A 13,231-nucleotide genomic window follows, 5' to 3' on the forward strand; every position below is an offset into this window, starting at 1 on the left:
CAACGACTCGTAATTACCATAATATAAACAGCAGCCCAGCAATAGTCGTAGCTGTTTTCTCACAGAAAAAAATCAACTGAATTTTTGTTCGTAACACCTCTGACCAGAGATACTATGTGGCTTTTGCCTGAAAAAGCCGTATCTTTGCCTGAAAGCCCCTTAATTTCAAAGTTGTAATAATTCAGAGGGAAGGGGGTCACATTTTCCATTCCAAGGGAGGTTCCCGCCTTCCTTTGCCCTTGTCTTTCAAACTAGGGCAGTGTCTAACTGCTAAAGAGAAACAGGAAAAAAAATTCCATCATAGAGATAATTTCCAATAATTTAAATGAAAATTTCACTTGAGAATATGTATGAGAGTACATATCATGTCTTTTAAAAATTATTTTTTAGCTGGAATTATGTATTTTTTTTGGTAATAATTAAAAGTCAAACAGCTTTTCTTTCCTTTTGCCATGTATAAACTTGCACTTTTGCCATGTATAAAATTGCATTTTAACTGCCTGTGCCCTGGTTGTACCACTTTAAATATTAGCTTGGGAGGATGATGATGTCTAAACAGGACTCACAATAAATCCGATATACAGGGCTGGAGTCTTTTCTTCTTTGTCATTCCTGCACAGACTCACTGGCTCGGTAAATGAAGAGACAAGAGAGCACATGCATTTAAAGCACAGTTCCTGCCTTAGCACCAGTCCAAATGAGAAAAAATTAAGCGCAAGGCTCTGCTGCACTCCAGTGGAGCTGAATGCAATCACGACAGTTAAAATTCCATCCATTCTCAAGCATTCTGTCTTTTTTAAAGCACATTTTCATTTCTTTGCTCCTGGACTGCTGCTGGGCAACCGGGTTCCTCAGCTGTACATGTGATATTACCTAATGAAGAATACTGATTTCCCCAAGTTCAAGTTGTATGACAGAAGTTGCACCAGAGGAGGTTTAGAGTGGATACTGGGAAAAATTTCTTCACTGAAAGCACTGTCAAGCCCTGGCAGAGGCTGCCCAGGGCAATGATGGAGTTAATCATCTCTTGAGACATCTGAAAAAACTGCAGATGTGGCACTTGGGGACATGGTTTAGTGGTGTCCTTGGTTGTGCTGGGTTAATGGATGGACTTGATGGTCTTAAAGGGTTTCCCCAACTTAAATTACCCCACGACAAAATGAAGGATGTGAAACAACTCAGAAAATTTTCAACAGGTATTTTCAGGTTTACTGTAAATGTCTGTAACAGCTCCCATTGTTCCCGTGACAGAACACATGATCCAGAAGGGAACCCCCTATTCCAAATCCTAAGAAAATCAATCTCTCTCAGCAAGTGCAAGATGCCTTCTAAGCTGTATTACTATTAAGAAAACAGGATTTCTGATATTATCTGGAGACCTTATTAGAAGGCAAAGGCCTTTTTGCTGCCAGACACCAGCAAACAGAGCTGCAGAGTCCCAAAATTCAGGAGTTAAGATTCTAACTCCTCCAGTCAGCCCTCAGTGAATCACTGGGTCTATTTATGGGTGTGATAAACAAATACCCTGGGAGCTGTCAGACTGCATTGCCTCACATCTGCCATTCACAGAGGGAGCTGCCAATGGGACACCCCAACCCCACAACCCAACCGGAGCTCCCCACCCTGGCCCCACAGCAAGCGTCTAAAGGGACCAAACCTTCTGTTGTCAAGGGGCCCCAGAGCCTCCACCAACAGCACCAGGGCTTTGATATTCACTCCGGTGACCTGGGGTATCTAGGCCTGTATTAGGAATAGCATGGCCAGCAGCACCAGGGAAGTGATTGTCCCTCTGTTCTTGGCACTGCTGTGTTCAGTTTTGGGCCACTCACTTTAAAAAGGATATTGAGAGGCTGGAGTGTGCCCAGAGAAGAGGAACAAGGCTTATAAAGGGGCTAGAAAACATGTCTTATGAGGCTGGATTTGTTTAGTCTCGAGAAGAGGAGGCTCAGGGGTGACCTCACAGCTCTCTAGAACTATTGACAGGAGCATGTAGCGAGGTGGGGATGAGGCTCTTCTGCTGTGCCTGCAGAGACAAGACCAAAGAAAATGGCCTTCAGCTGAGATAGGGGAGATTCAGATTAAATATTTGAATTTTTTTTTTTACTGTTTGTTATTACCGTGCCTGAGTGGGTTGCAGCTGGTGAGAGAGAGAGACGGTGAATCTTGTTTCTTGAATCAGAAGGCTGATTTATTAAGATATATATATATAATACATTAAGACTATACTAATAGAATAAGGAGAGAGGTTTTGCAGAGCAGCTACGCTAGGCTAAGAATAAATAGAAAAAATCTCAAACCAAGTTGTGTTCAAGGACTCAGTCCCCTGGCTTGCACTGGTGATTGGCCCTTAATTATAAACATAGGAAATGAGCCAATCAAGGTGTCCCTGTTGCATTCCCCAGCAGCTGATAATAATTGCTTACCTTGTCTTCTGAAGCCTCTGGCCTCCCGAAGACACAGAAATCCGAAAGAAAGGATTTCTGTGAAGAAATGTCTGCGAGTTTGTGTGGTCAGGGCTTGAAATCACCACACTGGAGCTATTTAAGAGGCATCTGTACCCAGCACTGCATAATACTGGTTTAGAAGTTACAGTGGTAGTGCCAGGTGCATGGTCAGACTGGGTAACAGAACCACAGAATCAACTAGGCTGGAGAAGACCTTTGAGATCATCCAGTCGAACCTGACCCAACATCACCTTGTCAACCAGAGTGTGGCACTGCATACCACATCCAGTTTTTTCTTCAACACCTCCAGGGTCGGTGACACCTCCCCAGGTAGCCCATTCCAATGCCCAATCACTCATTCTGTGAAAGATTTCTTCCTAATGTCCAACCCGAAACTCCCCTGGCACAGCCTAGGGCTGCATCCTCCCGTCCTGTTCCTTGTGACGGTGTTCACAGGGGTTTTCAGAGGAGGGAAGAGACGAGGATCTGACTCCATGCTTCAGAAGGCTTGATTTATTATTTTATGATATATATTACAGTAAAGCTATACTAAAAGAATAGATGAAAAAGTTCTCATCAGAAGGCTAGGCTAAGAATAGAAAAGAATGAATAACAAAGGCAGCAGTCCCAGACTCTCTGTCCGAGCCAGGTGTGCCGTGATTGGCCGTTAACTACAAACAAGCACATGAGACCCATCCCAGATGCACCTGTTGCATTCCACAGCAGCAGATAACCATTGTTTACATTTGTCCCTGAGGCCTCTCAGCTTCTCAGGAGGAAAAAATCCTAAGGAAAGGATTTTCATCTGAAGATGTCTGCGACAGTTCCTTGTTCCCTGGGACACGGCAGAGCAGAGCCCGACCCTCGCCTGGCTGCACCCTCCTGACAGGAGGAGTTGTAGAGAGGGATAAGATGTCCCGTGAGCGTCCTTTTCTCCAGGCCGAGCTCTCCACAGCTCCCTCAGCCGCTCCCCGCAGGAAGTGTGCTCCAGACCGTTCCACAGCCTTATTGCCCTTTTAAAGGTCTCTTCCAATCTTGACGATTCGGTGATTTGTCAAGATTCGGTGATTCCTGACGTGTCCCCGACAGCCTAACCCTCCCCGCTGCCACCCTGCTCCCACCGGACGCATTTTCCTGAAACGCAACACCAACTCGGCGAGCAGCCGCCGCCATAGCCCCGCACGGGCCCCGCCTCTCGATGACATCACCAGCAGGCCACACCCCCCGCGCTGGCTTCTAGCCCGTAGCTCCGCCCCACGCTGCCGTCTCGGCAGGCCCCGCCCGGCGCGGCGGGTGAGGTCAGAGACGCGCGCCGCTCACCGCCCGGCCCGACCGAGGCTTTGCCGCCGCCGCAGGGAGCCGCTCCGAGCAGGACCCCCGGGCCCCGCCAGGCCCCGCACAACTCCCTGCCGCCATGGAGCTGGCGGACGGCGTGGTGTACCAGGAGGATCCCGGCGGGCCCGGCCCCGCCATGATGTCGGAGCGGGTGTCGGGGCTGGCGGGCTCCATTTACCGCGAGTTCGAGCGGCTCATCGGGCGCTATGACGAGGAGGTGGTTGCCGAGCTGATGCCGCTGGTGGTGGCCGTGTTGGAGAACTTGGACTCGGTGTGCGCTCACAGCCAGGAGACCAGCGTGGAGCTGGAGCTGCTGCGGGACGATAACGAGCAGCTGCTCACGCAGTACGAGCGGGAGAAGGCGCTGCGCAAGCAGGCCGAGGAGGTGAGCGCGGCGCTGGGCCGGGGCGGCTCCGTGGGGGCGGCCGCACCTCCCGCGCTGGGCCTGCCCGGGGCAGAGCGGGCGGCGCCTGGAGCGAGTACCGGGGCTGCCCCCTCCGGCCGCGCAGCCGGAGTTGGGGTCGCGACTCAGCTTGGCAGAAGGATGAGGAGGGCGCGGAGTACCTCCCGGTCCGTGCAGCTAAGCCGCAGCGGGACCCGTCCGTGCGGGTCCGGGTGCATGCGGTCCCCTGAGCCGCTGGTCATGGAGGGATCCCCGGTCACTTCTGCGGAGCGCAGCGAGAAGGGAGGGGAGAGGCGCAAACATGGAACCGTGCGCCTCTGGTTGTGCTGTCACGGCCACGCGGGATGCTCCCCGCGGAGGGAGGCGCGTTGTCCATTTTTGCAAAAATAGTGACAACGCCTTACAAAAATCATGGAAATACACAGTGTGTATAGGCTGAAGCCCTTCAGAGATGGTACATAAAGCTGTAGGCAGCAACAGGTGGTGTGGACTCTCCAGTGATGTCGACTCTGATTTGGGATGTTAAATGTTTTTATTTTAGTGTTTGTACCAAGAATCATTTCAGCATAAACAAGCTTGAGAGGCATTATCTGATCTGATATTATAAACCGATACAATAGGAAGCCGCTGTGCAGGGTAACTTCCTCCAGCTCATTGTCTTGCCAAACTCCTGAAGGAAATTGGATTGGCAGCATTATCTGTAATGGAACAAGCCATCTTAAAAGTATTTCCAGACCCCTTGTCCTGTGCTAATCTCTCTGGTTGTGCTTGCCTTCTAAATTTTCCAAAAATCAGAAGAACAACTGCACTGAGGGTGAACACAACATTAACAGTAAAAGCTTAATTTAAAAAGCATTAGCCCTGTACAAATACTTGTTTATGAGTGCAAAATGTTGTCTGCAGATTATTCCAGGACTCAGTTTGTTATGAAGAACTGCGGTATGAATGGTGTCCCCCCAGCTGTTGGACTGATAAATCATTCATCCTCCTTGTCAAACACATGGTGGTTTTATAATGCCTTATGGACTCCAGTCAGGGGACTGGAGTTGCCACACTATTTCTGACACAAGCTGATGTAAAAGGGTCTTTTAGAAAATATGTTTATATTGAGAGTAATAGGAAGGGATTGATAAATACTTTCTGAACTAATTAATGAGAAAATCCGTCAGGTTTGAAGCACAGGCAGCATTTGCCAGATCAAAAAACAGGCCTTGGGCAGCAGGACAGAAACTGTACCAATGTGATGAAACAGAACATGGGGTTAATTTTGTTGTTGTACCTTTTCAGGAACTGTAAGTGCCTGTTTTAATAGTGTGCTTCACTGCCATCTCCATTTCTCTGTGTCATGATAAATTAACTTGAGAGGACAGGCTTTATGCAGTTGAAGAACCAGTGCTCATGCTGGAAGACACCTGGCTGATGCTTTCCAAAGTGCAGTTAGACCAGAGACTGTATTTTCATGGTGAGCACAAAGGTCATTTTTGTGATGTGCTGAGGTCATTGCACTGTACAGGTGTGAAAGTATTAGGTACAGCCTAGTGTGTTCAGGAGAGGTGCGTGTGTTAGTCAGGCATGGTTGTTGAATTATTTTTTCGATGTTGAGATAACCTGATGGGTGCAGTATGGTTGAAGTAAAAGGAGGGAACAGAAATTTAACATTTCCTTGGACAAAAAGTTGCTTGCTTAGCACATTATCTGTGTTTGGAGTTTGCCCGTGTCATGTGGTGACAAAATGGAGAATTTTGAGCTGCTGAGTTCCATATTTATTGTCATCTGTTCAAAATTTCACACAATGGTTTGGGTTGGAAGGGACCTTAAAGTTCGTGTCACTCCAACCCCTGCCACGGACAGGGACATCGTTGCAACACCATGTTGCTCCAAGCCCTGTCCAGCCTACCCTTGAGCATATCCAGGGGTGAGGCAGCCACAGTTTCTCTGGACAATTAACACACCTTCTTTTACTTTCTGTTTGTTTTCGGTTGTAGGACATTTATTTGCAGCAGCATCTTTATGAACATTAAATAGTTTACTATTTGGGTAGGGGTCTCCTTACCCCATTTTTGTAATTTGCCTTCTTTATTTCGTGTGCTTAAAACATGTTACTAACGAGATATCTTAAAAGTTGTTGCCTGAGGATTTCTGGAATAATTGTTTTTAAAGTCACCCTGACAGAAGTTCTGGGCCTACTTCTTAACCCTCTGGGTACAGTTTTGATCTTTGTAGTTGCTGTGAAATCACTTGTCTGACGTTTAACATGGTAGAATTTTGATATTGCTGAAGGAATGGAGGAACCAGCTGCTCTGCTGTTCTGCTTCCAGTTCTTACCTTAGCACTTGGTGACTGTGAGGTAACAATTCCTGCCCCAAAGAAGGGGGAGAGGAACCAGCATTTGTGCTTCTGCTATTTTATACTCTGATAGGAGTTACTTCTGCAGCAGTGTGCTGTTTCAGGCCTGCACTTGTAGCTGGCATGTGTTTTGTGTGCACTTGGAAAGAGGATAAAATCTACTCCATTTAGCTATGCCAAATTAGGATATCTTTTAGCTTTTCTGCTGTTGGTGGGATTAAACTGTTTTTGAACTCTTTGGCAACTGGGAAAAAGCATCTACCACTACTAAAATTGGTTTAAGTCATAGCATAAACTTAATGTCTGCTTTTCCTTACTGTTCCCAGAGGTAACTTTCTTCGTTAGGATTGTATGTTGAGTAAACACTGCGCAGTAAGAGTTTAAGTATTTTTAATTTGAGTGAACAAAACCGAGATGCATTTTACAGAAAACTTCCACTCTAATTTATGGCTATCAGGTTGTTTTCATTTTCACATGTTTTTCTGTCCCCCAAGTCCATCTGAACTGGCTTTTTAGGTGTTTTTTTTTTTTTTTCTCTGCTCCAAGGACTTGCCGTTGGCTGAGAATCTGTCATTGTTGCAATACACATTGCTGAAGGACGTGTCATAGAGTAATGAAGATTGCCAAGTGGGTGGCACCCTGACATCAGATATGCTCAGCATTGCACCTGGGTCCTGTGACAGGAAAACCAGTCAACATGTAGAGACAGAAGATGATATAAATAAAGGAAGAGATATTTCATTTGGCTAATAATGTATTACTGAGTGCTTCAGTGGTTGTGTATAGGGCAGAGGGCTCCAAATGTGCTGGGCTGTTGTGTAGTCTTGAGTTCTTATTTATTCCAAGGACCTCTGCAAGCTTTCAAGTAGGTTTAAAATTGATTACATAAATATTTTTGAGTTTAGTTGTGTGGGACTTTCTACACTTTTTATATGAGGTCTGTAAAAACATGTTGGACAAAGGTCTGAAATGACGCATGTGATCCTGCCTGGAGAAAATGGGATGGATTAAATGGGAGTTGCCAAGGATGGCTGATGAAGGTATTGCAGGTTGGGTTTCAGTAGCAGGCACGTGCAGGAGTAGCTCTGCATCGCATGTGTTACACCTCGTCATAGCCTAATCAAAATTAGGATCCAGGTATCCAATGCTAAGCATCAGAACCTGGAAACAAGATGGCCTTTTAAGGATCATTCCAGCTGTATTTTCTGTAATATTATATAGTCTGGTCTGATTGTTTTAATGACAGGTTGGTGTCCTTCAGCTTGCTCTTAAAAAAAAAAAAGTACCAAAAATCTCACTTCTCACACTTCTCATTAGAGTTGTAAAATACATCTTTGTGGCCCAAACAAGATGTTACTTAAAATGGGGAAAACTAGATTTTTGTCTGCCTCAGTGTTTTGAATAACCAGTAGCTGGGGTTGAAATGAGAGGATGACTATTGAGTGCCTAATGTGTTCCTACATACGCTGCTGGATTTACATTAAACAGTGCAGGAGGTAAGTAGTAGTTGAGTGTATTGTCAATGTAAATTTAAAAAAGTAGTTTAGTATGGGTGCTCAGCCTGTCCTTGGCTGCTGTGGAGGTTTATCTCACTAGGTCTTCTGTCATACTTGTGCAGGCTTAGTTAGGGTGTGATGATCAATCTGCTGGGCCTGTGTTTGTCATTATACCATCACCAGAAGGAGAAATGAAACCAAATAAAAGTATTCAAAGTCCAAAGTTCTCAATCCCAAGATCTGATCTGTATAGTTTACAGCAGGGGGGGGAAAAATACTCAGGTGTAATTACAGAAATGCTTTCAAGTATAGTAATGTAAATTTGGACTTTAACAAAATGAAGGTAAACTAATGGAAGGTAACTTTTTCCGTTTTAGGAAAAAACAGTTTTACCACTTGCAGTTGAAGAACTTGAGAGGAAATACAAAGTTATATCTATCTGTGGTTTCATGAGTAACACTGACATTAATGGCTCTGAATGGCTGTTTGTTATTCATGAGTATAATTGCCCCTGACCTTTAACAAGCTATGACATATTTTTGGGAAATCATCAGAGAAACAACTAAACAAAGATGGTACAGTTTCATAATTCTTATTTCATGTTTTCCCATGTTTAGTGTAACAAACTTCCTGTGTTTAGTGTAACTTTAGCCCCAGTGCCTAATTTATGTCAAACTTTGAAGCCCTTTTTGAAAAAGGAATCTGCCAAGAATAGGCCAGACATGACTTGAATATTAAATGGGCAAAAGTCTTGAATCAGTTACTACAAAGAAGAAATGAAACAAACTTAATCATTGAGGTTTTCAAATTACATGGATTAATTAATATTCCCAAACTTCGTGTGGAGGAGGTAGAAAGATTCCTGCACATCTGTGTTTGAGGAGGGATTTTTCAATGGCAGCACCCAAAGCAGAGCTACCTGGGCTATGTCAGCTCTTCCTCAATTGTTGTGGTTTGGTTTCAAGCACAGTCATATGAACACCATGCCCAGTCCTGTGATAGCTGTGCAGAGCATGTCTGAAAGGGACTCTTGTTTCGCTTCATAGGTTTTGATGCATTTCTACATTTGAAGTACTTTTTAGTCAGAACTTCTGATGATCCTGTTCAACTGAAGCCCTTTTCATAAGGTTATGAATTTCTGCTTTTGTAAAAAATGTGTGTGCAATGGCTACAATGTAGTAATAGTTCATTAACAGTTGATGTATGACCGTTAGAAATACTTTTCCCACTAAATTTTCCAAACAATACATAGGAAAAAATATTCAAATCAGATTACTGTTTTCAAGTTGCTGCCTTCACTGTCCCTTTTCTGCCATGTGGTCGTCAGCTGCCTTTGCCCCTTTAACTGTTGTGGATGTTAAGGATTTTTTCCTGCAGAGGTTTCTGGTCTGCTTCTCCTCCCTGTTCTATGAGTCTTCTGCATAACTTGTGTTGGTGGCCTTGTCTTCTCCTTGCAATGCAGAGCATAGAGTACTGCATGACCTAAAATATCCTTGACTTTTAGAAGTGTTCTTTGTGCCAGTAATACATATTGAATTTCTTGACTTTTTAGGTAAGATAAATAGCAAAAAAAAAATGGCATGTTGGTAATTTTTATGTTAGAGAATGTAAACACTGATGCATTCATCAGTGAATTCCAGAATATGGGGAATCACAAGTGTGGTAAACCAAGGAAACAGAAGGTGATGGTTATCAGCACAGAGTTTTCTGTGCAGTTGACAGATTGTAGATGGTTATTAAGGATCTGATGAAGACTATAAGAATTTATAGCAGAATTGGGTGGGAATGGAAAATATATCAAATCATTTTGGTTGGCACTACTGCTAGTGTGTCCCTGTTGCAGTGTGTACCTTTGTGGCTTATGGGTGAGAATAACTTCACTGATGTTCCTTAGTCAGACTAAGGATACCAAGACTCCCTGTGTTCACATGCACTGTTGGCAGTTGTTGTACATTAGGTTAGACAATAATGAAATAATTCATATTTATGTTAATCCCAAGCAGGTTCTCTGGAGTAGCTGGCACTTAGTTGCAAGTTATTACACAGTATAACCTAGACTGGGTGCTTGACTGATGCACCTGGACTGAAATAGTTCTTTGTGTTTAAATGTGGCCTATGGATCTATTCAGTTGTTTTGGAAACCACCTTGCACCTTCCTGGCTGTGAAGGGCTGCTGTGTTTCTTCCTACCTGCTGCAAAACCTGTAATTAGTTGTGTGGTCTAACTTAACTATTTTTTTGTTGTTTAGAAATTCATTGAGTTTGAAGATTCTCAAGAACAAGAGAAAAAGGACTTACAGACCAGAGTGGAAGCATTAGAGTCACAAACTCGACAACTTGAACTAAAAGCAAAAAACTATGCTGATCAAAGTAAGTAAAACATGGTGCTCTCCTTTTAAGTGTATTAGTGCATTTTAATTTTTGTTATGTAAAGTGATAATGCATATGCCTTCTGATTCCTGTACTTAGACAGATAACTGGATTTAACTCTTGTGCAAGTCTGTTTTCTTTAGAATTAAGGCAAACAAGTCAGATACAAGCTTGTGACTTGTAATCAATTCTAGTATCCTGCTTGTATTGCTTACCTTTTAGACAGTGCTTTCTTCACATTTAGCAACTTTTTCAGAAGATGCTTTGATTACTTCCTTGTTAGTGATAACAAAATCAGATGTTTTCTTCCTATTAAACAGTTGTCTGTGCTAAAATAAAGGTAATCTTCAGGTTTAGAAGCACAGCTGGGAGGAGAAGAGCATTGTTGGTGATTCTCATTAACTTCTGTATAATTTTTGCTAAATGATTTATTTCTAGGAGACATTTAGTTTTTATAGAAAAACAGTTTAGGGAGAACACTTCCCTTTTTAGAGATGTAATAGAAAAAAAACTTCTGGAAACTTTGGAAAAAGATGATAGTGATCAGTTGTCTTGAAACACTTGAAGTTGAATATATTGTAGTTTAGACATTCTGCTGGGCTGCTTCTTATCCAGCCACACAGTCATTGAATGAAACTTCATCATCAGTTTTTCTACTTTTATACTTCAAGCTTCTAAGCCATCTTCAGTTGATGTGAGACTGGTGTGTTCATCAGTTAATATCTAGCTTTTATTGCTGGACTCTGCAGGAATGTAAAGTGAGATTGTGATGAGGCTGAGAGATGACCAGTTTCTAAAAGCAGTGTCAGTCTTCAAAGTAGCCCCTTTTCACTACTCTTTCTTCCTTTATTTCTGCTCAGCTACATTTCCTGCCCCTAACACAGTAAGTTATAGCTCTTTTCCAGCTGACGCTCTAAAATTTTCCTGTAAAGTTTAATTTTCAGTGGCATGATTGAGCCTGTAGCAGGGCAGGAGTATTAGTCTGAGTGTTAAGATGAATGTAGGTGGCACCTAGGGCAGCATTTTACTGAAATTTGGACAGCTCAGAATGTTGTTGGCAAATCTTAGAGGCATCACCTGCTTCATTATCCATGTTCAAATATTCCCAGATTCTGTAGAGGCAGGGATGAAGGAGCACTTCAAGAAATCTTTCCTAGCAAAGACCAGTGCGATTATTTCCTAGGATTGTCTCTTTGTAGATGAAGTCAGGCTAAAATGATTAATTGTAGAGACTTGTACCTGAAACCCTGCTATTCTTGTGGAACGGTGTTGTGTGTGTATCTAAGAGCCTCACAGGAGGGGAAAATAAAACATTGTAGCAGGAGTTAAGTGGCCTGTTTTTGTGACAAAGATTCTGTTTCTAGAAGACCCCCGCTCATAACACGCAGCTTGTTCACGCGAGACCCCACTCACTGACAACAAGATTGTGGATCAAGATTGCATCCTGTCCTGTAGGCCATGGCTTTATTCTGTTAATACAATCCAAAGGATAAAGTGGTTGCACGAAAAAGAAAAATCAGTTGGATTTCTGACAATGTATGTGGCAGCATACCTGGAGTTTCTCTAATAGAAATTACATTTACCATGTATTGATAACAACATTTTATGTTGCTCTGTGAGTCTGTTGGTGTGAAATTATCTTTTTGCTTTGAAGCCTTCAAGTATATGTATGATTTTAAAGTTTTATTTATATATTGTGTGTATATGTGTGTGTATATCTATAATAATAATGAAAGTATTTTCCCAAGAAACTCAGCAGTTCCAGTAGAAGCACTGAGGGTTGCTACAACTACTTTTATTGTAAGAAGTAATGTTACTGAAAACAGTTACCATAACTACGTCAAGCTCTAGTGATGAAACAATGATTTTAGACAGTTCCAAAATCTATTTATTAGAGAAAAAAATCCTTATATTGGAGAAAAACCTTCTGTGATGGCAAAATTGTATACTTGGAGAAACAGTAGGGCTGGGTTAAACACTGAGCTTGCTTATGCTTGGCCTTGATAAGCTGTCTGGGACAGCATGAAAGGCTGCTGGGAAGATTTGTCATGCTGCTGATGCAGAGCAAGATCAAAGGGGGCATAAGCACATTTGTTGAACACCTAATGAATATTATGCAAGTTAACTGTTTTTTTTAGTGATCTAAATTTCTAAGGTATGAAAACCATACAAGTACATATTTGTGAAGCAGCTTAACCTGACTGCATTACTTTGTTTTGTTTTATAGACCAGGCAACTGGCATGTTGTACAATCCAAATGATCGATGTGTCACTTTAATTCAGCTCCAAGTCTTTTAGCTATATTTCTTTTTCTCTTCTACTTCTATAGTACTGCCTGTGCATCTAAGTTAGGCTCTGGTATTGCTAACTGTGTTACCACGTCAGCATTCAAAACGGTGGCAGTGTTATCACTGGTAATGGGAGTTGCAAATGTCTGGCACAGAGCAAGTAACCAAATAAAACCTGGGTGTGCAGAGTGAGATCACAACATCAGCTGGTGATATGAGTGATAGATTAGAATGGAAAACAGGTAATACATGGTTCTATGTCATACTTTACCTGCAAGACTTTTTGCTTTGTGTAGGCTGCCTGTGCTCTGTGTGTTTTTTCTCAAATAAGCAAAGCCTGTGAGAACAAGTTTTGTCCATTAAAAAGTTTTGACTCATTCTCTTTAACACTGGCAGTGCTGAGCATTTAGTGAAGACTTGTCAGCTGGGGCAGCTCTTAAGTCACATGGTTGAGTTCTGCTTGATTGTATGTGCTAAAATCTGTGTGCCAGTTAAGAAGTTATGGTTATTATGTCCTGAATTTTAAGTACTTGTTTGTGCAGTCTAAGTG

The 13,231-nt window shown here is 42.8% G+C and overlaps 1 protein-coding gene across 5 annotated transcripts in view; it reads left to right on the forward strand.

Moving 5' to 3' along the window:
* The first annotated feature begins 3,804 nt into the window (after nucleotides 1-3,804).
* The window catches only part of SPAG9 (sperm associated antigen 9), a 62,428-nt gene continuing 53,001 nt past the window's right edge, over nucleotides 3,805-13,231 (forward strand). For 3 of the 5 annotated variants that reach the window (XM_063175799.1, XM_063175801.1, XM_063175802.1), the window contains exons 1-2: nucleotides 3,805-4,164; nucleotides 10,273-10,393. In XM_063175799.1, the coding sequence (XP_063031869.1) occupies nucleotides 3,859-4,164; nucleotides 10,273-10,393 (427 nt within the window). In that variant the 5' untranslated portion in view covers nucleotides 3,805-3,858. The remainder of the gene's footprint in view (nucleotides 4,165-10,272; nucleotides 10,394-13,231) is intronic. The other 2 variants (XM_063175800.1, XM_063175803.1) reach the window with 1 other exon arrangement.

This window comes from Melospiza melodia, chromosome 24 (assembly GCF_035770615.1).
Source record: "Melospiza melodia melodia isolate bMelMel2 chromosome 24, bMelMel2.pri, whole genome shotgun sequence".
NCBI lineage: Eukaryota > Metazoa > Chordata > Aves > Passeriformes > Passerellidae > Melospiza > Melospiza melodia.